Source organism: Podarcis muralis, chromosome 2 (genome assembly GCF_964188315.1).
Source record: "Podarcis muralis chromosome 2, rPodMur119.hap1.1, whole genome shotgun sequence".
Taxonomy (NCBI): domain Eukaryota; kingdom Metazoa; phylum Chordata; class Lepidosauria; order Squamata; family Lacertidae; genus Podarcis; species Podarcis muralis.
In genome coordinates, this window is record NC_135656.1 from 69,531,385 (window position 1) to 69,556,430 (window position 25,046).

The 25,046-nt window shown below is 47.3% G+C and overlaps 1 protein-coding gene across 2 annotated transcripts in view; it reads right to left on the reverse strand.

Annotated features, from left to right (window-relative positions):
• Positions 1-3,527: 3,527 nt before the first annotated feature.
• UBA7 (ubiquitin like modifier activating enzyme 7) overlaps positions 3,528-25,046 on the reverse strand; it is a 47,845-nt gene continuing 26,326 nt past the window's right edge. For both annotated transcript variants that reach the window (XM_077924709.1, XM_077924707.1), the window contains exons 17-25: positions 24,379-24,559; positions 22,872-22,946; positions 21,799-21,988; positions 21,311-21,420; positions 18,168-18,254; positions 17,787-17,981; positions 8,389-8,481; positions 7,690-7,790; positions 3,528-4,783 (exon numbers count right to left, since the gene is read on the reverse strand). In XM_077924709.1, coding sequence (XP_077780835.1) covers positions 4,627-4,783; positions 7,690-7,790; positions 8,389-8,481; positions 17,787-17,981; positions 18,168-18,254; positions 21,311-21,420; positions 21,799-21,988; positions 22,872-22,946; positions 24,379-24,559 — 1,189 coding nt within the window. In that variant the 3' untranslated portion in view covers positions 3,528-4,626. The remainder of the gene's footprint in view (positions 4,784-7,689; positions 7,791-8,388; positions 8,482-17,786; positions 17,982-18,167; positions 18,255-21,310; positions 21,421-21,798; positions 21,989-22,871; positions 22,947-24,378; positions 24,560-25,046) is intronic.

Below are 25,046 nucleotides of genomic sequence, written 5' to 3' on the forward strand. Positions count from 1 at the left end.
GAGAGAACTGCTAGACTTGGAGGGGTACGGTGTTAAATTTGGTTGGCATGCATGTCTTTGGTAGGGTAAAGCTAGAATACATAAGAATTTTATGAATCATGTAACTAGGAAAAATATTTATCAAGTCTGGGGGGGAAATAAGAATCTGCTAGAAATGAAAACACTTTTATGGCTTTCACCCATTGAAGCAATTGCACTGAAAAATTGAATACGGAAAAAGGATGGGCAACATATAGAGAACTAGTGGACTTTACAGACACAAGTGTAAGCCTGAAGAAGATGGAAGAAGTTGGTAACTGGGTGGCAGACTAGTTGCAATACTGTCAATTGAATGAAATATTTAAAGTTGATAAACAATGTGGTTTTTATAGAAGAGACTTCAGAATTTGAGAAAGAGCTGCTAGATAATAATGAGAAGTAAATTTCTAAAATGTATAAGTTACTATTAGAACGGGAAAGAAAGCATGAAATGGTGAAAACTGCAATGATCAATTGGGCTAGAGATGTGGGCCACAATATAGATTTAGATTTGTGGGGAAAGCTGTGGAAAACAGGATTAAAATTCACAGCCTGCTATGCTCTTAAGGAAAATTATTGGAAAATGATTTACAGATGGTACGGTACCTGATGCCAAATAAATTAGAGGGGGGGGGGAATTAGAGGGGGGGGAAATTTAGTCAGAATCAGGTAAATGTTGGAACTGTAAAGCTATGGATGGAACCTTATATCATATGTGGTGGACCTGTAGAGTAGTTAGAATATTGGGAAATAATATACCGTATTTATTCGAATCTAATGCTCACTTTTTTTGGCCAAATTACGTTCTAAAAATTAAGGTACGCATTAGATTTGATGGCACATTTACATTCACCAGCAAATACTTTTTTGGTTTCAAGGTTCTGAAAATTGAGGTGCACATTAGATTCGATGACACAGATCGAGTAAATACGGTATAATGAATTGAAAAAAATATTTCGGAAGCCCTTCCCAAAGAGGCCAGAGGCCTTCCTGGTGGAATAATGAAGTCTGAGGTACCAAGTAAACAAATAAATTTGTTTATGTATGCCACTTCAGCAGCAAGAATCCTATATGCACAAAGATGGAGAGAGGAGATAGTCCTTACAAAGAAGGAGTGGCAGATGAAATTAATGGAATATGCAGAATTAGCAAGCTTAACCAGCAAAATTAGAGGGCACAAAGAGAAAAGTTTTAAAGAGGAATGGAAGGCATTTGTAGACTACCTAAAAAAATTGTAGAAATGTTAGAACTTGAGTCAGTTTGGAGTAAGCTCAAGAGTTATAGTTTATAATGAGAAGAATTTGAATGTTTAAATAGTTAGAAAAAATAGATTATGCAGCAGGAATGGGAAAATTTAGGGAGTCATGGAAGGATGGATGAGAAGTCGATGGAACAGAATGATGTAATGCATCTATTTCTCTTCTTCCTTCTTTCACTTTTTTCTTCTTCAGTTCTGTATTTTGTACTCTTATAAATTCATAAATATATATTTTTTAAAATTAATGGAAGCCAAGACTATTATCATTGGCTACTAGTCATAACGGTTATGTTATACTGCTTCCAGTATTGGAAATAGTGATTTATCAGTGGCAGAACAGGGGGCCACTTACTTCTGCATCATTCAAAATACCAATTTGGGCACCTTGAACCATTGATGTACATGCCTGAGAACTGTAGCAACACAATGGTGCTGATAGGCCTGGATTCAAATCAAGATGTCCCTAGTTCAAATCCGGGTTGCTTCCTCCCCGTTGTAGCTCAGTGGTAGAGTGTCTCCTTTGCATCAGAAGGTCTCAGCTTCAATCCCCATCATCTCCAAACTCATTCCATGTCTGAAAGCCTGGAGAGGCACTTCCGTTCAGCATAGGCAGTGCTTAGCTACATAGAAATCAATGGACTGACTCAGTGTAAGGCAGCTTCCTATGCCTCATGGTAGCTGTAGACACCTTTTGGATCTGAGTCATTCACTGTGATCAAGAGAACAGGGAAATTTTGTAGCAGGAGTGGGCAAGGGAGCAGATCCTGATTTTCAAGGGAAGTTCCTGGAGAGCGTTTTGTAATGTGTCTTCTTGCAATGTCCAATCTGCAGGAGAGCTCGGAAAAGAAGATGGAAGAACAGGAGGATACGCTGTCATGTCTCGGCTGCAAAAACAGCTTCTGTAGGTGTAGGGTCACTGTTAAAATCAAAGGAGCTTCATTTCCCCAGCAAGCCTGACTCATTACACTAATGTGTTGCTCAAGGTTTACTGTAAACAGGAGATGCAATCCATCTGAGGGCACGCTGCCATAATGATCCCAACTTAACGTAAACACCAGGGAGCTATTTCACCGAAATTTGATGTGAACAGAACAAGGCCGCCACCAGTTGCTCAGCTACCCTTATCTGATGGTATCAGTAGTGCTGCTGGAGGAAATATATGTGTGAGACCCTCCCCCTTCTGCTCCTGAAAATCAAACCAAAAGCGTGGAATAGTCAAACATGTTAAGAACAGCTGCACAGTCTTATAAGAATTTATAAAGTGATTCTCAGCACTAGCAGTGGCAAACCTAAATGCAAATTCTGTGTAGCACTTAGACTCCCATCTGCGTTATAGGTTTAAAGCAGAATCCTACCACTTTAAACAGATGTGGTTGCCCCCAAAAAGAATTCTGGGGAATGCAGTTTGTTAAAAGATCCTGAGAATCAGTAGGAAACCCTTCTTTCTCTTACAGAACTAAGACTTGTGGAGCGGTTTAATAGTTGACTCTCTTTCCAGGGAACTCTAGGAAGCAGCATAGGCTCTGTTGCTGAGATGTGCCCCTTTCCCTACATAGTTCCTAGCTCCATGCAGAGAAAACGAAATTATCCCATTCCCCTGCAGCTGCTCTGTCGGAACAAAGCAGGCTAATGCCCATAACAGGGGTGGGGAACTTTTTCAGCCTGGGGGCCATCTTCCATCACTGGCAACGTTCCAAGGGCCACATGCCAGTAATGGGTGGGGCCAGATGAAAAAGTGGGCGGAGCAACAGATGTGACTCATACTTTTGTGGCTATATTCCACCCACACAAAAACCAGAGGGTTTTTTCTACCAACACGCAAACATACTACTCCCTCTCTTTCAAGCCAGAAGGCACTGAAGAAGGGTGCAGAGCAGAGATTATGAGAGGTGCACCCCAGGTCTACAGAGTCATTTGATGGCTATACAAGGAACCACATTTGGCTCACCCCCACTACCTGGGCCTGAGGTTCCCCATCCTGTGTTACAACTTCATTGCTGCTACACCTTTAATAGTTGTACTGGGAAGAAAATGCTTAATTTCAAAAGGAGAAGCCTCTGGGTTGCACAGTGAGCTCATTCCTATTTAGTCCTCTGCTATGCTCAGACCCCAAGAGCAAGAAAAGGCCTGCAGGCAGACACAGGTTAGTCCCTGGAGAAGATGCTCCTTCACCTTCTTCGTCAGGCAAGGAGCGTGTCTCTGCTTTAAACAGAATTTGGGTTAATCACAGTCAGTGTATACACATTACTCATTCCACATATTACCCACATTTATTAAATTAATCTGCATCCTGCCCTTCCTTGCAAAGGAGCCCAGGGTGCCAGACAACAAATGGCAAGACAACAAGAACATTTGAAAAAACAATTCCAACACAGCAACAGACTGGGAAAGCTTCCAGCTTAAAACCCTTGCTGGAAGGTCTTCAGTAGGCAGCAAAACAACAACAGAGGCTGCCTCTGCCTAACATCCAAGGGGAGCGAATTCCAAAGAGCAGGTGCCACCACTCTAAAGGCCCAATTCCAGGGGTGCCAACTTGAATAAAATATTGGGGGGGGGGTCAGGTAGGCCCCATCCTGCATAATCAATTAAATGATGTGGTACACGCACATCATTTGAATGGCAAAGCCCATTAACTGTGGGGAGGGGCTCGGCTCCCTCGAATATTTTATTGGGGGGAGGGCAGAGGGACCTTGGCCGCTAGGAGTTGGCTCCTATGCCCAATTCATACATTGTGAACCTCCAGATAAGAAGGCAGTCACAGGAAGTCTTCACCTGCGCAGCGCAGTGATCAGCTGAGTATATAAGGGATGAGACTAGCCAAGGGTCAGCAAACTTTTTCAGCAGGGGGCCGGTCCACTGTTCCTCAGACCTGGTGTGGGGCTGGCCTATATTTTGAAGGGGGGAAAAGAACCAATTCCTATGCCCCACAAATAACCTAGTGATGCATTTTAAATAAAAGGACACATTCTACTCATGTAGAAACATGCTGATTTCCGGACTGTCCATGGGCCAGATTTAGAAGGCGATTGGGCAGGATCCGGCCCCCAGGCCTTAGTTTGCCTACCCATGGACTAGGCAATCTTGCAGGTATCCTGGTCCCAAGTTGCATAGGGCTATACACACCAAGGCCAGCATCTTGAACTTAGTCTGGAAACTAGCTGGCAGGCAGAGGAATTCTCTGAACAGCAGGGTAATGTGTTGGTGGTATCCTGCCCCAGTGAGCAGCCAAGCAGCTGCATTTTGCATCAGTGGCAGCTTCCAGACCATCCTCAAGAGCAGCCCCACATCCAGCAGATTGCAGTTATCCAGTCCAAAGTTTTCCATTGTATTACACATATACACAGTTCCCTTTACTCCTCGTTGGTTGGATCCCTCGGTCGGAGCCAGACATGAACAGGCGGTAAGACGCTATCGTCCTCTTCACCTTCACAGACTATTTCCAACACCAAGAGCCGGCACTCCTTGGATAGAGCCTCCTTGGTGGCACAGCGAACCAGTTCCGTCAGTCTGAGAAAGTGAAAGCAAAGGGTGAATAGGAGGGCAGATGCAAGAGGGCAGGTAACAGGCAATCTCCTGTCACTTACAGTACTGATGTTTGCCACACATCCTTCACCAGGTGTGCTCAGGTCCTGAAACAACTGCAGAGCCACACCCAAACTATCGTCTCAAATCCAGCAGCTGCAACCATAAGCAGGAACGGCCTAGCTATTTGGGCACCCTGAACCATTGATGTACATGCCTGAGAACTGTAGCAACACAATGGTACTGATAGGCCTGGATTCAAATCAAGATGTCCCTAGTTCAAATGAAGAAGAAGAAGAGTTTGGATTTGATATCCCGCCTTTCACTCCCCTTCAGGAGTCTCAAAGCGGCTAACAATCTCCTTTCCCTTCCTCCCCCACAACAAACACTCTGTGAGGTGAGTGGGGCTGAGAGACTTCAAAGAAGTGTGACTGGCCCAAGGTCACCCAGCAGCTGCAGGTGGAGGAGCGGAGACGCGAACCCGGTTCACCAGATTACGAGTCTACCGCTCTTAACCACTACACCACACTGGCTCCGGGTTGCTTCCTCCCCCAGAAATGTTGTAGCTCAGTGGCAGTGTCTCCTTTGCATCAGAAGGTCTCAGCTTCAATCCCCATCATCTCCAAACTCATTCCATGTCTGAAATCCTGGAGAACCACTTCCGTTCAGCATAGGCAGTGCTTAGCTACATAGAAATCAATGGACTGACTCAGTGTAAGGCAGCTTCCTATGCCTCATGGTAGCTGTAGACACCTTTTGGATCTGAGTCATTCACTGTGATCAAGAGAACAGGGAAATTTTGTAGAGGGAGTGGGCAAGGGAGCAGATCCTGATTTTCAAGGGAAGTTCCTGGAGAGTGTTTTGTAATGTGTCTTCTTGCAATGTCCAATCTGCAGGAGAGCTTGGAAAAGAAGATGGAAGAACCGGAGGATACACTGTCCTGTCTCGGCTGCAAAAACAGCTTCTGTAGGTGTAGGGTCACTGTTAAAATCAAAGGAGCTTCATTTCCCCAGCAAGCTTGACTCATTACACTAATGTGTTGCTCAAGGTTTACTGTAAACAGGAGATGCAATCCATCTGAGGGCACGCTGCCATAATGATCCCAACTTAACGTAAACATAAGGGAGCTATATGGTAAAGGGACCCCTGACCATCAGGTCCAGTCGTGGCTGACTCTGGGGTTGCAGCGCTCATCTCACTTTATTGGCCGAGGGAGGCGGTGTACAGCTTCCGGGTCATGTGGCCAGCATGACTAAGCCACTTCTGGCGAACCAGAGCAGCGCATGGAAACGCCATTTACCTTCCCGCTGGAGCGGTACCTATTTATCTACTTGCACTGGCATGCTTTTGAACTGCTAGGTTGGCAGGAGCAGGGACCAAGCAATGGGAGCTCACCCCATTGCGGGGATTCAAACTGCTGACCTTCTGATCAGCAAGTCCTAGGCTCTGTGGTTTAACCCACAGCGCCACCCACATCCCTTATATATATATGTACCAAAGAAGAAAATGCCTTAAGGATGTAAGAAGAGATCCCTACCAGATCAGACTGAAGCCTGATCTGTTCCAGCATCCTGTTTCGCTCAGTAGTTGAGCTGAGACCTCTGGGGACCCCATAATAAGCAGGACATGAAGGCAAGAGCCTGCTGTGTAGCACCCAGAAACTGGCACACCCAGCTTGCCAGTGCTCAGTGCTGCCTCCCTGCCACACTGGCCTTGTTCTTTCCCCCTCTCTGAATACAGCTGGAATGGTGGTTCAGAAGCGGGAGCTAAAATCAATGCCACTTCTCGAAGGAGGGATGCTAGCACTTCTTTGCCATCTCCCCAGCCTCCTCCTGCACTGCACCCACCCGTACCAGAAAACCAAGCACACTTTTGCTCTCTGCTTAAGAAATGGCAGAGGCAGCCAAAGTGAAACTATCCGTCCTGAGCGAGTCTGCAGCCCAGTTTGTTTTGGGGTGGGAATGGGGGGTTGGAGAAGGCGGGAGAGTGAGTGGGCAGAGAGAAGGATAGCCTGCCAAGGAGTCTAGAAAGATCATAGAGTAAGGGACTCATGTTGCCTCTGGATCTATGTGGATGGCAGAGGCCCAGGAGAGCCTGTGTTTGGGGGGTGGGAAGAGCTTGGTCTGCCCCAGGAAGCAGCGGAGGAGGCACTGACAGCAGGATGTTTACCCAGCGTGGAAGGGACAGGACGCAGAGGCTTTGCAGCTGCTGCAGATACAGTAACCTAGGCTGTTCTGGCAGGGGGCCTGTAGTGGGGGCAGCTATGGCCTAGCTATCCCACACTCCTGAGGGTCCCTCTGCCCTCTTCCAGGTCAGTGGCTTCCCAGCCCCTAGAAAACGGGCAAGCAGGGAGGAAAACAGGGCAAATGCCACTTCCAGCCCCACTGCAGGCAGGAGGAAATGTGGAAGGGCTCACTGAGAGTCTGACTGCTTCCGGGGGGTGTTAATGTTGCAAAAATGATATTCAGGTATTGCAAATGGGTCACTGATAAGAGTTGTGTTTTGTTTTTTAATAAACCCATGTATTGGATTTTCCTGAGAAAGGGGTACACCTGGATTTAGGGGCAGAGGGGAGGAATACAGGCTGGCATTTTGATGTTGAAGGTGTTGTGTGGACTCTGTAAAAAACAAACCCTGCCTGCATCAGAAACAGCTACTGGAAGGTTCTCTCTGCCTAAGCCATGCCTTGAGAATACCCGGGGCACTGGCCCCCCTCAGCCTTCATGAGAATCAGGAGCAGAAGGTGGAAACAGGAGGTTTCCCCCAGGCATGCAGTTGGCCACTGTGAAAACAGGATTTTGGATGAGGTGGGTCATGGGCTTAATCCAGCAGTCAGGCTCTTCTTATGTTCCGTTGTGACCCCCAAACTCTGTTCTTTTGGATTCTCCTACCTGCTGGATAGCTGCTGTTCTTTTGCCTTTTCTTCCCAGAAGCCAGCGTACAGAAGAGCTTTTCCATATAGTAGCATCTCCAGCACCAAGGAATGCTCCATCTGTGAAAGTGAGCAGGAGTCAGCACCACACAGAGACAATCAGAACTCTCAACTGAAAGAGCTCCAGGAGCACCAGGTTAAGTACAAGTTGTGAGAGGGTGGCGTTCAACTAGTTATTCTCAAAATAGATCCACTGAAATTAACGAACATGGTTAAGTTAGGTCCATTAATTTCAAAAGGATGACATGGGAGCGCAGTCTTGGGAACCAGCAGAGGATGGGGTGGGACAATCAGGGCAACCAGAAAAAAGAGCAAAGTAGGAGCAGGGAGCAAACTGAATTGGATTATGGCAATGGGGTCTTTGGGACAGAACAGGGGCATCCCATTGATATTGGAGTGAATGAGGGTACCTGGTAAGGGATACCTTTGTGTTTGTTAATGCTGGAAGGTGCAACATGCCCATTCGAAATGCTGTGCCCACTGGCCTCTCATGGACCTCAGGCTGCCACAGAGGAGAAGACCCACTGCTGCAACCCAGGCATGCATGGTAATGAGGATGGTCATGATGGTAGCAGTGGCATGGGCCATCCCAGCATATGCTGCCTTGGTTCCTGATGGAACCTGCCTATGAAACGTTTAACTTGGTCATCCTCTTCACCTGGAGGTGTTTGCAGAGGTCTCTCAAGGTGATCTCCTTTCCCTCGGCATCGACACCTGGCACCTCAATTTTGTCCCAGCAACTCCATTCTTTCTGGCGATATTGAGATTAAAGCAAAATCAGTGAAGAGTGTTGCGGCAAGACTAATATAAGACAAATATGCTTGCTTATTAGTGCATAAACTTTGGTGGACTGCAGTCCACTTCACCAGGTGTGTGAGAATAGAGCAGATACCCAAAGAAGGTCAGTTCTAAAATTAAATGGATCACCCAACCCAGCAGGTACCATGTCCCAACACGCTTGCAGCATGAACCAGGTAACCTATGAAGGAGCCATTTCCTGTAGAGCCAAGTGGGTCAAGGCCTTAGATCTAGGGTTGCCATATTTCAAAAAGTAAAAATCTGGCCACAAAAGTTGTTGAGCTTCCAACTGCCAGCATTCTGGGTATGTCCAGAAAATTCTGGACATATGGCAACCCTTTCAGATCACGTATTTTAAAATGTCATGCAGCTAAAACCTTTGTGTGCTGGGCTTACATCCAAGCAGGTTTGCATAGGATTATAGCCTAAAGGCCCATATTGGTAACTACCAATGGCCACAGACTGTTAGTACAAAGTGATTTGAATGACTAGACTTGCTAGGATCTTTTTATTAAACGAAAGCCTTAATACCCTTAACGTCAAAGACACAACTGCTAGATCACAAGCACCATGTCTAATTCAGGCTCCACAGTTCATTTACGATTCAAATATTAAAAAAACAGAGCTGTTTGTAGCAAAGGAAACCTTTGCAGCAAAGGATTGTAGCAGCTCATTCTGTTCACCTTATCAGGAAGAAGGTTAAGAGGTGAACTGATTGTAGCGCACCTTCACAGAGGAGAAGTTTTAAGTGCCAAAAGGGCGGTGCTTTAATCTAGCCAAGAGGAACATAAGAACCTCCAATAAAAATAAAAGATAAAACCAGACAAATTCTGATCTGACGCGGCATTTCAAACAGCAAGGGCAACTAACAATTGCCAACACCCAATGCCAAGGAAGTGGGTGGGTCGGTGGGTTCTCCAAAGCATGGAGAGCACTGGATTTGGATACGGGAAACCCAGATTCAAATCAGCCATAGAGTTCACTCTTCTTTCAACTTAACCTACCTCATATGGCTGTTGTGAGGCTTAAACATCTGGAGGAAGGACAGAGTAGAATTCTAAGAAGCAAAGCAGCACAACCCTCACAGGCTCCAAACAAAGACCAGCCCTCTCCTCAAAATATGTTTTAAGTGGAGTCCATTGCAACAGATGTGGCATATAATATGAAAGGGAAGGGATGTGGTTCAGTAGCACAACATCTGTTTTGCGCACAGAAGTTCCCATGTTCAAGATCTCAGAGAGCTGCTGCCTGTCAGTGTAGGCTGCCAGCGGCCAGCATGAGGCATCTTCCCTATGAACCAAAGGAAGTCAATCCTCCTGCACTATGTATAGGAAGTCAGATCTGGATGAAATGGTTCTTTCCTGTCGTGACGGCTCTGAATGCGCTAACTGTCAACAGGCCTAATGGAGGGGACTCTTTAAGGCTGCCTTCTGTCCATTCATGATCTGTGGCTCTCTGTTGCACAAAGACACATTGAGATGGCGCCTTGCCTATGCACAATTGTCCTTTTCTTCAGAACAAGGCCCAGGATGTTGTGGAACCTCTTAGCCCCCTGCACTGTTGACCCTGCCTGCCTGTTTTGGCCCTGGGCAAGGAGAAGGAGAGAGAGAGGAGGAGGACAAGAAGCAGCCAGTCCTCTTCACAAGGACTCCTTTGGGGCTAGTTAGCGGTTCATAGCAGGAAGTGCCCTGACCAGAGAGAACTTAGTGGGGTCAGACTGTCACACAAAGGGATACTGTCCTGGACTAACTCACTGGCCAGCAGGGGAGGAGAAAGGCTGGCCTGGACTGTAGCATTCACCTCGGTCTCCAAAGCAAATCTGTCTTTTTGACAAAAACGACAGAAATATATATAGAAACACATGGACATATATATCACCCTAAATCTGGGAACAGAAGCAGCTGCCAGAGGTACCATCAGACCCCTGCCCAACACTCTCACAAGCCTATAAAAGTGAAACAACACTTCCCTCTGTTCCTGCGCACGACACTGTGCCCCCAATTGCCCTATACATTTAAAGCAGTGTCATACCACTTTAAATAGCCATGGCTCCCCTCAAGGAATCCTGGGAACTGTGTTTTGTTACAGGTGCTGAGAGGCGTTAGGAGACCCGTGTTCTTCCTCGCAGAGCTACATTTCCCCAAGTTCCCCAGAAAGAGGGATTGTTTGTTAATCCGCTCTGGGAATGGTAGCTGTATGAGGGGGACAGGGCTCTCTTAACAACTCTCAGAACACTTAACAAACTTCAGCTCCCAGGATTCTTCGGGGAGGGGCATGACGGTTAAAAGTGGTATTATACTGCTTTAAATGAATAGTGCAAATGGGGCCCGTGCCCCAGAGCACTGCCTTCTGTTCCGCCTGCTTCTCAACAGGATGGAGACAGAGCTCCTCTGCCAGCCAGAGAAGTACAGGGCTACTGTTCTCTCATGCTAGCTTCAGGGCACAGGCCTCCACACCACTAGGTCTCATCAAAGCCATGGATTGTAGGAGGGAACTTTTCTCTCTCACAGAGATAACCACCTGGGACTCTGTACTTGGGTAGGCTGTACAGCCATGTCCTCTTGCACTAGTCTCCACCCCATAGCATACTACTAACTCCTTTTCAGATCACAGGTAGGTAGCCGTGTTGGTCTGCCGTAGTCGAAACAAAATAAAAAAATCCTTCCAGTAGCACCTTAGAGACAACTAAGTTTGTTATTGGTATATTCCATCCAGTAGCACCTTAGAGACAACTAAGTTTGTTATTGGTTGGTCTCTAAGGTGCTACTGGAAGGAATCCCTTTTCAGATGTTCTGTCCACATGTAGACTGTGGAATGAATGGGGAAAGGGATTGCACTTTCTGCCCCCCCCCCCCCCCGGCCCAGCAGGCTGAGATTCCTGCATTGCAAGGGGTTGGACTAGAAGACCCTTGGTGTCCCTTCCAACTCTACAATTCTATGATTTCATATCTGAAGGGGGTTTCTGTATGTGTCCAGCTGCATGTACACATGTTCTTGCATGGGAGCAAGAACCCTGATCAGATAGAGGAGCCAAACAGCTGTTTGCAAGAAGCCCTTTCAGTTCTTCTGCTGAATACAAGCAGATAGATAGGTCTGGGCGGGCTAGCAAGGCCAGCATAGTTGATCCCACACCCAGCCCATGCTTTCAGAGGGAAGGTCTGATCACAGCCACCCTTTGCTTGGGATCTGGGGGCTTGTCCTTTGCTCTGTTGAGATGCTGTTTCTAGCCAACTCAGCTGGAGGGCCAAACATTCTCTCCCAGCTTATTTCAAATTTACACTGAGGTTTTGTAGATTTCATGGAAAGGAGGGGTGGATGCAGAACAATGGAAAACAGGAGCACCATACAGTACTCACTCATGCTTCCTGCAAGCCCTGGGAAGTGCTGCTGGTATTCTGAAGAACGGAAAGCAAATTACAAAAAGGAACAGAACAGAAGCAGGAAGGAGGAACTCATGTTTTCAGCCGGCTGGTGCAGCAAGATGGACAAAAGCTCAGCTGTAGCGTGGTAGCAGCTATGCATTGGTGCCCTGCAAGTTGCCCTTCCTATTGTTTTAGACACCAGCTGAAAACTTTTTATTTCAGCAAGGCTATCCAAACACATCATTCAGTTATGAATACTTCTTTTAAAAATGTTTTGCTGGTTGCAATCTGTATTTTATTGACAATGATCTTATTATGTACACCTGCTTAGAGAGATTATTCCAAATGAGTGGTCATTTTTTCTAAAAGCATTAATAAGAGCGTGCATGCAAAAGCCAAATCCCTGTAAGCGAGAGAGGATATGCTTTGGTTTGAAACATGCAAAGTCTCGCTCCTGACCATACCTCTTTTTTGGGGGAAGAACATGCTTGGGAGGGGGAAGGCTAGAGTTGGAAATGAAAGTTGCCTCCCTGCAAAAAAATATTGGCCATTTGGGACCATATGGTCCATCCCATTTGCTCTTCTATGTTGTTGCCAACCCAGAGGGCAGATTCCCATCCTTCCAAAAGAACCATATGGCTGGGCTTGGCCTTTCACACTGACAGGGGACTCATTAGCACCTCTTGCTCAGCTCTTCACCTTCCAGCACCTTAATGCTGCTTCCACAGCAAAGCAGAACATATACCAGCCAGCTTCATGTCGGAAACCAGCCTGCAGAGACTGGAGCAACAGGAGTCGGGTTCTGTTCTAAGCAATGCGTCCCCCAGCTGGCTGGATGTCCCGATGCAAAGAAAACCTCCCTTTGCCTGATTTTTTTCCTTTGCTCATGCCTGCCTTACAGTACCCTGCAAACTTATTACGGTATTCTCACACCCACCCGCCAAAAAAATAATTTAAAAAATCGGCTCAGGCACTAAGGAGCAAAGGTCCAATGAATCTTATGGGGGGGGGGGGTAGGCGTGAATCCTTTGGCGCCAGGGTAAGAGCTCCCTTCCCCCAGTCGCCAGCCCTTGCTAAGTAATGACTCCCATATGCTGCTTAATCAGTTCCACACGTTCCTGGACCCGGCACCGCTCTCGATTCCCTTTTGCAAATCAGCCCCGTTCCTCATCTGGAGCTGCTCCCTTCCTCCTGATGCTGCGCTCTATTCACTCCATCGGCTCCCCTCCTCTCCTGGTTCCCCACCCACCCAGCTCCGAGGGGAAGCAATTTCAGATTCGCTGCTTTCAGGAATGGATTCACGATTTCACTTCGGGGGGGGGGCAAACTCACTCCTGAAAGTGGAAGCAAACCGTCCTTTGCCCCAAGTGGTCCTACGACTGCAAACCCAACCACTGCTGCTCTGGTTTCTTTTTCCTTCCCCCTTTTTCCGACGGCGGTTCTATCTATAGCACCACCAGAATGCCCTCCATTCCCAGAGGGCTGACATGGGCAAACTGGGCACGGTGCCACTTCGCTGCAGCCAGGCCTTTTCCTCTTAAAGACTTTAGGGGAGAGGGGGAGAGAGCTCACACACTGCACAGCTGCTCCGAGATTCAAAAACTCTCTCTCACACACAAAAAATCATTTCCCACCCCCGCGTCACAAGGGAAGCTTTGAAGTTCCTGCTTCTATAGGGACCCTTCTGCGGAGCTGGGCTGTTAAGAAATCTGAGATGTCCTTTTAAAAAAAATAACCACAGGACGTTTGGGGCCTGCGCGCGCGCTCAGCAAGCCCTCGGGCCGTGCAGCGTGATCTGAACTGGGAGCGATGGAGGGGGCCGGGGGGGGGGGGAGGAACAGAGGCGCCGAGAGCCGAAGCCGTGGAAATCAGCGGCGATAGAAGAGCCGGCCTCCCCCCCCCCACCCCGTCTTTCCTGCCCGCCCCTCCACCCCGCTCCGGTCCCACCAATCTGGTTCCAATCTGCGCTTCCTGTGTAGCAGGAAGCCCCAGCCTCGCACTCCATAAACTCAAGACAAAAAGGCTTCTATTCAAACAGACGCTCTTAATTTAGCTTCTTGCTCTCCCGCCCTCTTCACCGATTCCAGCCCCCCCCCCCCCAATTCAAGCTCTGGTTTCTTTCTCCAGAAAAGGGAGGGTTTTTATTTTTTTGTGTTTTTTTGCAAGGAAGCCAAGGCTGGCCCTAGCCCCAACAAATTGGGAGGAATGTGAAGTCTTGGGGCTGCCACAAAAACGGGGGGGGGGGGAAGCACCCCCAAAGTCTACGTCTGTGTACACGTGTGTGTTATGCATACATGTGTGCAGGCTCATGCATGCAGATGTACACATGCATCCACATCTATACAATGAATGGCAGAATGCCTTACGAAGAGGCAGCTAGCTAGAAGCCATCGTGTAGGACAGTTAATGGCACTGCTGGTAAGGCAACCCTATAGAATAAGCGAGGTCGGGCTTAGGGCATCGCCCAATGTGCCGTAATTCCAACTCTGAGCTAAGTAGGTCTGGGGAGTGGATGGGAGGCTGCCCAGGAATCTTACAAATGCAACCCTGAGCTCATTGGAGGAAGGGCAGGATACACAAGTAATAAACAAACATCCGCTTATGTCTTGCTATGTCCTTTCCTGGAAAAGGCTCACCACTGACAGTAGTAAAACAAGATACAGTGATCCAGTCAGCACAAAATAGCTCAGCACAAATGTATGGTCTATAGATGAGATTGTGACCTCTGCTTCTCATCTGATCCTGCTACTGCTAAACCACGACTTAGCGTACTGTCCAAACCCAAGCCCATGTTTCGTCAAGCTCCAGATAAAGCACGACCTGTAACCAAGTTTTGTCCTTGGCTTAACAAGCCATGGTTTGTCTGGAGGAAATAAACCATGAATCCAGGTTTAGATTAAACCCTAAACTGCTCACATCAGCATAGCAGCAGCAGGAGCAGAAGTGTAACAAAGCAGCTGCAATATCTAGGAGCCTACCCCATTTACGCTAAGCCATGGTTTGGCTTAACATTACATGGAAACTGAAGCCAGTGAATTGCATCCAAAGATATGTAAGATGTTACAAACGTGAACAGATGAACATGAATTGCACTTCCTAATTGTCAGCATGTATGTCTGCTCTCTGTTTCCTTGGCTAGTCACCCTGTTGTCAGAAGATGCACCCCCCCACCCCACCCCATATATATATATATATGTGTGTGTGTGTGTGTGTGTGTGTATGAAATTTTATAAACCACTTAATAAAAAAATATTAGTGATGCATATTTAAACAGTAAAATAATTATCAATAATATGGAGTTAAGATCAGAATTTTTAAAAAATTAGGCATAACTTAATTATATGTTAAAATAGGCTTGCTGAAATAATTTTTTAAAGCAAGAGTCTAAAAGTACAATGAAGGCGCCTGACTGAAGTTAAATGCTAAGGAGTTCCATGACTTCACAGAAGCCGAACACGTATTAAATGGCACTTGTAAAAGTGCGTGTTCCGTTGATAGAAGCTGCCAAGTAGGTACATATGGGGCAAGGATGTCTCAATTAAGTTGGTCCGAAGCTGTTAAGAGCTTTATATACCACTAGTAAAACCATGACCTTGGCTCAGTAGCAAATTGGCGGCAAGTGAAGATCTTTAGGAAGAGGTATAATACGTTGGCACTCCTGTCAGCAATTGTGTTGCAGCACTGACAACTGCACTTTATGGGCCAAGTACAGGGGACGACCCGCAAATAGTGCATTGAAGCAAGCCGGCCTTGAAGTTACCAGTGCCTAGACTACTGTGGCCACACTATCCAGGTCTAGGATATGCCACTCCAGACTGCATGCTTACTCCTTCAGAGGAAGTGCAATCCCATCCTGGGAAACTCACCAATTTCTTGGACATGTGAACCAGGGTCTTGCCAGGATTCAAGATCTGTTTGTTTTCCCTTGTCCAGATCACCACTACATCTTTGACAGTAATGCCAAACCTGCCATAATTATTCACACACAAAAACCTGTCTATCGGCTGAAGGTAATACGGCTAGGTAAATTCTATCGCCTTATGCTGCTCTCAAGATGTCCACCAAGTATCTACTGCATGCCTGCAAGGCACAAGGGGAACAAATGTTCACTGCCTTGCATGAGGGCCCATTCTGGATTCACTAGGCCTGCTGGCTATACCTCCAAGAAACACCTCTCAGTCAAAGCGGTTCAGAACACCCAGTGGATGTACAGATGCCTGTGCAGAAAGGTCAAGAACCAGCATCTGGGGCTGAGGCTAAAGGAAAGGGGTGTTGAGTTAGGCCAGGGCAAGAAGAGCCAGAGATCCAGCTTGGCACCAGCTGTGTGTGTCAGATGCAGGTTAAAGACCATTTCCTGTGTCTGACAGCTCACAGGCAGCCCCGTCTGTGCCTCTCCTTCCACACTGCTGCTAGCCTGATACACACGCCAGGCACCGGCTTCTGAAACTAGATCTCCTTCGCCTTCTGCCTGCCAGAAGGGGCTCAGGAAAGGCAGGGTCAGCAGCTGAGTGGGAACAGCCGTCCTCCCCCACACATCGGCTCCTGGCAAGCTGCTCAGTACCCAGCACCCAGACAGGAGAGATGGAGTAGGAAGTCTCCCCCTCAACACAGTCTGGGAGTTGCTGACATCCCTACGGGGCAGCCATTCTAGCACCAGCTCCAGCTGACGAGGCTTGCGCAAGTTCTGACTGCGTGGTCCACTTCCAGGGATAAGGTATGGCTGGGCGCTCTGGGAACGGACGGCAGTCAGGCCTGAAAGCATCACACCACCACCATCACAGTGGTGCTCAAGGGCTACAGTGGTTGTCCCACTGCTGCTGTAATGTCTTAAGGGGAACTTGGTCAGGAGAGGTTCGCAGGCTGGACATGCAAATCTTTCCATACCTGTTTGGCTTTGGGCATCACAGCAGCAGCATAAGAACTAAAGGCATGAGGTGCGGTACATATGTCTTGAAACGTCCAAAGCTGCTCTTAGGTGCACTCTGCAGCACAGGACAAGAGCAAGCCATTGCTGTTTCATTTAGATTTTTAAGAGCTGGAGGGGGGAGGGAATTAAGGAGATACCTGTCTGGATCAATGCCTGTGCTCACACAGAAGTGCTCCTAGGTACAGAGCCTCTAATCCAACTATATGGGATACTGCACTAGCCTTGGGGAAGGCAGATTCTTGTTCCTGAATGACTTACTCTCCACACTACAGCACTCCATGTTCTCACTTCTAATAATAATAATAATAATAATAAATTTTATTTATATCCCGCCCTCCCCAGCCGAAGCCGGGCTCAGGGCGGCTAACAACACTAAAACAGTACAACATTATAAATACATTCTAAAAATTAATTAAAATACAAATTGATGGCAACCATAGACTAAAGCTTTGTAGAGATTGCCAAAGGAGGGAGTCAGGCTGCGCCTAGAGACTTGGGAACCTCCAAGTCTGTCCCTTGCCAGCCACGGCCCTCTTCCCACCACACGTCCTTCACCAACCCTGTCTCACACTCTCCTCAAGCAATCTTGCTTAGTTGGGATGTGTCCTTGAACTCCAATAATGCTTTTTACTTGCCTGGATGGAGGACAGGGAGGTGTGTGTATATTGTACAAAGTGAAAATGTACATCTGTTGGTCCTCCTCCTTTTGCCTCTGGTTCCCCCACCTCTGGCATGTGGCCCCCAGGTGACAGTCCAGAAGAGAACATGGCCCTTGAGTTGAAAAAGGTCTTCTGCCTCTGACCTACAACCTCAGCAGAGTTAGCTCTAAGTGTAAAGAACAGCAGCCCATCTAAATGCGCATAGTGTCTCTCTCCTTCCCGCCCTCCCTGCCAGTCTGCTAGGAAAAGCAGGCCCTACTGAGCTTCTTTCTACCTTCAAAGCATGATGAGCCCAGAGCCCAGGCCTCACCTTGTATATTGGTTGAGACGAGAGAGGCTGGAAGCGATTGAGCAGGGGCTCCGAGAGCTGCAGGAAGCTGTTGCGATAGGAGCTCAGTCGCCTGTGTCGCCACACCAGCTTGTAAAGCTCCAAGCACACCAGACCAGCTACAGCTGTTGTGGTTGTGGCAATGGCAGGCACGATCCTCCCGACGATCTTCATCGCCTGTGGAAATCAAACTGGGCCTTCAGCATGAAGACAGTGAATGGGAAAGGGTACCAGAGGTTACTGGAGGGAGGGATGCTGCTAGGCCAGAGACAGACACATAAATGTGTCCCACCCCACTTTATTTCCTGAAGCTGGGAGGCGACTGGGGGAAATGACTCCCAAAGCCCCGCCTCCTTTCCTCACCTGGAGCTTATCAGCCGGAGGGATGCCATAGTTCTCAGCTCGCAGATTGGCTGCTGTCATGACGAAGTTCAAGTGAATGTCGTTCCCCTGAGGGCCCAACAAATTGCAGAATCAATCGAGGCCAGAGAAGGGTGGCAAGGACAGAGGGGAAAAGAGAAGGGATCTTAGTGGAATGAGGAAGATAACAAAGGGAGTGCAAGGTCTACAAAGAGTGGCAAGGAAACTTAACAGAGGTTACAGCCAGGGTTTGTGTGCATGGTGTGATATGTTTTAACCATAGAAGAGATGGGGTGGGAATCTGGTTCTCCGATGTTGCTAGACCACAGCTCTCACTGTGACCTGGAATTGGAGTCCAACAATGTCTGAAGAGCCAAAGGCCTAGAGTCTAGAAGGCAGAGCTTCAGTTCCCTGCAAAGCTCCTTGCATTTTCCCATGAATAGCAGGAGCAGAATAAAATGTGCTAATCACAAACAACTATACACAAATTTGCACCATGTGCACAGGCACAGAATCTGACGAAGTAACCATCTGAGTAGCCATGGTACAACATAAGCTTCCCCCAGTGTATGAGGGAGACCACACTACAGGGCAGAGGCCATCCTTAGCAGACAGAAGGCCCTTGGCATCTGCTGCTAAAATCAGATTGCAGGTGAGATGCTGGAGAGCTTCTACCAGTTTTGGCAAGCAGCACTGGGTCAGCAAAACAAATAATCCGATGAGGCAGCTTCCTAGTCCTTACGTATGATGACTGGAGAAAGCCTTGTTTATAGAAATAATACGAAAGTGACAAAAACACACAGTTCCTGGCTGAAGGACTCCACTGCCTGGGCTTGATAACCAACTGCCATTTTGTACTCAAGGAACAGACTCTTCTGATCCTTCTTGGCTCGTTCGTTCTGCACTCAGAAAAGAACACAGCCTGTAGGAGGGTGGGTCATGCGCTGCAAACCACAAACAGGGCTGGGTATAAGGCTGTGTACGCATTAGCATTTTAAAACATGTCTAGGTTGTCTTTTTTCTCACTTTGGATTGAAGCTGGTTGTGGAGGAAACACATCAAAACACAGCATTCCATAAGAAATTACAAGATAGATGCAGGATAGATGCTTATGTCGTGTGTACACCACTTCCCAAAAGAGTGGTGGGAGTGTGCTGGGTGTAGGATGAACAGAAGTGCGTACACAGCCTAAGAGAGTAGTAGGCCAGGTACTACACAGATTGTGGGAGGGATACTGACCCCAGGCTCATCCCAACCCATTCCTGGCACTCTGGCACCTCCAAAAGCTGGACACAAGAACTGCAGCTTACAGCAACTGTCAAATTCAGGGACATCTTTGGCTGTGCCAATACCCACCCTCCACCTCCGTTTATATCCAGTGTGCTCTCACCACTGGTTTGGGAAGTGCTGTACATACAACGTTTGCCACAATCTGTATCTATCCTGTTGTTTCTTATGAAATACTGCATTTTGATGCATATTTGTCCAGACCAGTTTCTATCCAGAGAAAAAAGTACAACCTAGCTGCTTTTTAAACTGGTAAAGTGTACACAACCTTGGGAGTTTTAAATATCCACTCAAACCCTTCCCAGTGGAATCAGTGGGACTTGGATACTTAGTTCTACTGGACCAGTAAAGACAGAAATGAAATTCATACATTCAAGAAACCTGTGGCAGGCAGTGCATATGTAAATCCTGAATATCAATCTACACAAAACACAACTTTAAACTTCAGGCACAAACCTCCCCCACCCCTCAAAAACCCTTAAAAGGTCAAAGCAACAAAACATTCCATACAAACCAGAATTTTTTTATTAGGGCTGTTTGACAGCAGCTTTCAACTTAACCTCCAATATATGGAAAATATTCTACCTTAACTGAAATCTGGGCCCCAATCCTGGCAGCTGATGATATATTGGGATATAATCCCCACAAACTCCCCACATTACATCTGCAGTTGTGCAGACAAATGCTCACTGTATGAAGAAACTTCTGTAACAGCAGCTGTGGAGTAGAAGTGGGCCCGTTCCCAACTCTACCGAACACATTAACAAAAAAACCCCCCACAATTCAGCTACTAGTGTCATTTTAGCTGAATAAAACAGTCTCTCAGCTACAATACAGAACTAAAAGATAGGGGATGGCAGAACACATGCTTTGCCTACAGAAAGCAGCTCCTCATTCAGTGTCCAATAGGGGCTACAGAACAAGTGGTCTGGATTGTAACAAATTAGCCTGGTTCAGACGTAATGACAAACCATGATTTCCTGTGTCATTATTACTTAGGGTTGCCATATTTCAAAAAGTGCAAATCCGCACACAAAGGTTGTTGAGCTCTTTTTGGCAAAATTGCAATAACATTGGTTATATAGGGCAGTCACATTTTAAACATACAGTAGTTTATTCCTTCGGAATACTTCTTAAAAGTATCTGTCTATCAGGGTTGTTGTATTTCAAAAATTATTTTTTTTAAAAAAATTTAATTAAACAAAATCTGAACTTCCAACAAGTTTCCCCCAGACTTTTCAGCAATTTCCGCCCAGACACTGCTCCCCACTGCGGTATTCCGGCTGTGTCATGGAAATTCCAGATTTATGGCAACCCTACGGTCTATTCATCATTGCTTCTTGTAGTAATCCATATACGTATCCTGCATGGTAGGCCAGTATTCTGACTCTTATTTTACAGTTAGAAGGCTGACCCAGAGACCATGGCTTGTTGAGTATCAGTGAGTCCATGCCAGAGATGAGATTCAAAACGAGGCATCCTGATTTATAGCTCAGCCTCTAAGCCTCTATACTCAAACTTTTAGCACATGATGAAATCAGATAGTAATTTTTTATTTGGGCATCTGAACCCTGAACGTAAAATATCTTGCCTGTGCCTGCCCTTTACAGATACTGGGGCACTGGGAAAATTTGTCTGTGAGTCATCTCAAGAAAGCACTGTTGATCTTAACCGAAATTAACCTGTTGAGGATTAAGAGGCATAAGAGGAGCTGCAGGAGGGGAAGTCATGGCTGGAACAGCAGAGTCACACACCACACCCTCTCTCCTCCAAGAAGGGTCATGCTCTTCCGCCTTTGGAAACCTGGAGCTCAGAGGGAAATGCAAAGAGAGATGGAAACACGCAGGAACGTTTTTTACCTTCTCAAAGTGAATGGGCTCCATAGCATTAGACATGAGGGAATTTTGCTCTTCCAGCTCTTGCCTCAGTGCTGCCAGTTCCTTCCTCAGCTCTCCTACCTCTGTCTCATCTGAAAGACACAGTTAGGTAGTAGGTGGGGACACAGCCCAGCAGTGACCTGAGATGTGAGCAATGCAGGGAGAAGCACGTTATCCACTTCTGGCTTGGGTCTACTGTGTGGGAAGGCCAAGTCTCATCTCACCCTTAGAGATCCCATTGCATTTCCTGGCACTCCATTCACAGATGTGACATGGTTGGTAGACTGCTCTAAGGAAGGATGGGAAACCTGCAGCCCTCCAGATGTTGCTGTGCATCATCCTTGACCACACTGGCCAGGCTGGCTGGGGCTGATGGGAGTTGGAGTCCAACAACATCTGGAAGGCCACAGGTTCCCTGCTAGGGTCTGGTTGGGACGGTTGAGATACCTGCCCTTCAGCAAACCTCTTACCAACGGAGTCTTGTGGATTCTGCATCTCTTGGTCAGTGAGGGGGATATGCAATCCCTGAAGTGGCTGGAAAGGTGGCAGATGCGAGCCAAAGAGGACTTGGGAAGTGACAGAATCATCCTCACTCACACGCAGCTTGTGGGTACTGGCAAAGAGGTGACTGGCAGCCAAAATGAAGGTCTTGTGGGTGGTCTAGAAAAGCAAAGAAGGTGCATCAGAGACAGCAGCACCCTTTCCCACTATGGACTGTTTCCTTCTCCCGACAACCAGCTCTACTGGCTGCTCTTCCAGAAATGTAGACCCCTTCCAACCTCAGCTAAGCATCCTCTTCCCTCCTACACAGTCAAAACAGCATCTCAACTCATGGAAGCCTGCTGCCAGATTCAGACCCGGGGGCTATATCCAACCCTGCTCTTCCACACTACTGTGCTTGCACAACAGAACTTCCCCTTCCTCTCCTCCCTGCTACAGCCACCACCAAAATCTGTTCCAAAGGGTTGAGGGAGCCTCCAGAGCAGATTTTGGGAGCGTGCAGGCAGAAGAAAGGAAGCAGAAATCTCACAGTAGAAGTGTATCCATGCAACATTGGATACAAGCCCAAATTGGTGGGAACAATGATTTCGGAAATCTTACATGCCTAATGTGCTGGATCCTGGGTCATTTGCAACCCACACTTCTACAGAGGAATAAGATGGGCTTGGTTCATGGTCAGTTCACCGCTTTAAACTAGGCAGATCAATCAAATGAGAAAAACAGAGCCAACCTCTTGCTCATCAATTAGGGGGTCATGGAACATGTTGGTGCTATTTTACACAATAAATAAGGTGAAAAACAGATAAGGGGTTTCCACCTGCTCTAGACAGCAAGAATAAAAAAGGCACTAATTTCCATTTATTGCTTTTTCTTTTCTTTTTTCTGAAAAGTTACATTCGTCCCTTTCTTTGGCCATGAGACTAGGAAGTGGTGAACCTAGCTGTGTAAATGTCCTGATCTCTCCTAGATGTTCCTCGCTGAGGGTGCAAACTCCATTGCATCCCAAGTTCCCCCCACTTCTCAAGCTGAGCTCCCCACTCACATGACTGCTGTCAAATTTCAGCGGTTGTGGGCATCGCTTGGGCCCTGACCAGAAAGGAAGTCCAGAGCTTGTCTCCTGGGGACAAAGACAGATGGGATCAGTCAGGAAGCAGCATCAGAGGGGGCGGGAGGAGGAGAAGTTCAAGGAAGGAAACTCTACAGGCCAAGCAAGGGCTGGAAGAGGGCCAAAGGTTTCTGCAGCCTAAAATGATGGGAACTGGAGAGAGAGAGAGGGAGGGAGAGAGAGAGACTGTGCACAGCCAAGGAAGAGAGAACAAGTCAAGGGCCAAGGAAAAAAATATGTAAACGTGCATGTTGTTGATTTTCCAGAGTTCAGACAGCAGTACTAGGTTCCTTGTGAAAGCGAACATTGGCTCACTCATATGCCAAAACCATATAATTTCGCTCCACCAAGACACCTGGGACAAAACATAACCACCAACCACAAAATTATTTCAGCCAATCATTGGTGACTAGTGCTGTCCAGTCACTGGGACTGCAAGGAGGTCAAATACCAGCCTGTGTTGTGCGCCAGGTCCAAAGGAAGGAGCCTGATTCATAATGGAGGGAGGGGAGCTACTGACTCAGTGCCCAGAGAATGTACTCTAGAACCCATGGCACCATCATTAAGAAGGGCCCTGCTGACCTTATATAAGAACTGTCCTAGGTTTAACAACTTGTTGCTTGAGGTGTTACACAGACTGCTTTGTCCAGCCTGACCGTCAGGCTTTCCTGCCTTTGGCCTCTCAGTTGCTGTTTCAGGAACTGTCCGTGCAGTTTGCCTCCGAACCACAGCCAGCCCTACCATTAGGCAGAGTGAGTAACTGTATCTGGGCCACAGACGTTCCTCCTGAGCCGTGATTGGAGATCAAAGCTATGAGTACCACAGGCCTGCCACATACCCAGGAAACACTCCTGCTCTCCTCAGGTGCAGTGGACGACACCACCCCATTGGCTGTGTTGAACTAAGATTCAAGTGCAGTCTAGTCATCTTCCGGTCATGGAGTGTTTATGTGATCCTCAAGCAGCAAAACGTCTTGGGCCAGCCCTGCTGTGACCATCCTGTGCCTTGCTGTGGAGCCAAAAGCTATAAGCAGCTGGTTCTTTGTGCAATTAAAGCCACTGGAGATGCTGTATGTGAACCAGGTCATATAAATGGTGGTGTGGGTCCACCTAGAAAGAGCCCAGAGTGAGAACAACTGGTGTTAAGGCTAAGGGTGAGTAGGAATCTCCCACCAGAGGCTTAATGTTACAGGTGGCTGGAAGGCAACACCAACCAAGTGCCTGCTTCACTGAAAGATGGGCTTTGCAAAGACTACCACTTGGTCTTAATATATCTCACATTAAGCAGCTGCCAACAGAAGTCTGCTGCATTTGGTTCCAGACACCTGGATTCCAACGCTCAGAGCCAGTGCTGAGTGATTGTAACAGAGAAAGGCAAACGAGTGCTTAGAAAAGCGCCACACTGGGAGCCAGGAAATGGCCAGGGAAAGAGGCAGGGCCCATACATGCTCAGGTGGGAAGTTATGCAGCAGCTGCTGGATGTCATGGGAGAAAAGGCGCTCCCAAAGTCTCCGAGCCCAGACCACACAGTCTCTCCAGTTGCACGGCTTCTCCTGAAAGCTGATGCGCACTGACTCCAGCATCTTGACAGCCTCCATTTCTTGGGACTCTAGGAACCTGGGATCCCTGTGGACAACAACAGACCTTGTTTGTGGCAGAATTTGGAGATAACACTGCTGTTAATTCTTCCTAGTAGGTAGTTTGTTATCAATTCCATGCTTAGAAATATCTATGATGCCTCTCCAAATGCCCAGGGCACCTAACAGACACCGATCTGTCTGTCTTATGTCTAGAATAGTTTAAGACATAAGAAGAGCCCAGCTGGATCAGACCAAAGCCCCATCTAGTCTAGCATCTTCTTCTCATACTTGCCAACTGGAGATTGGCTCTAGAGTCTTGGGGCAATGAAGGTCCTTCTTTGAGAGGTATCAGAATTCCAGCCCAGGAACCTCACCCTTGTGGTTTCCCAACACAAGCAATCAAGATGGGAATGAAGTGGCCAAGTGCCTTTTGACATCAAGTAAGTTAAAAGGCAAGAGCAGGGGGCAGAGGGAGGGAAACATTTCTGAGCATGTTTGTCTCATGTATTATCCCAACCATCCCCCAAGGAGCA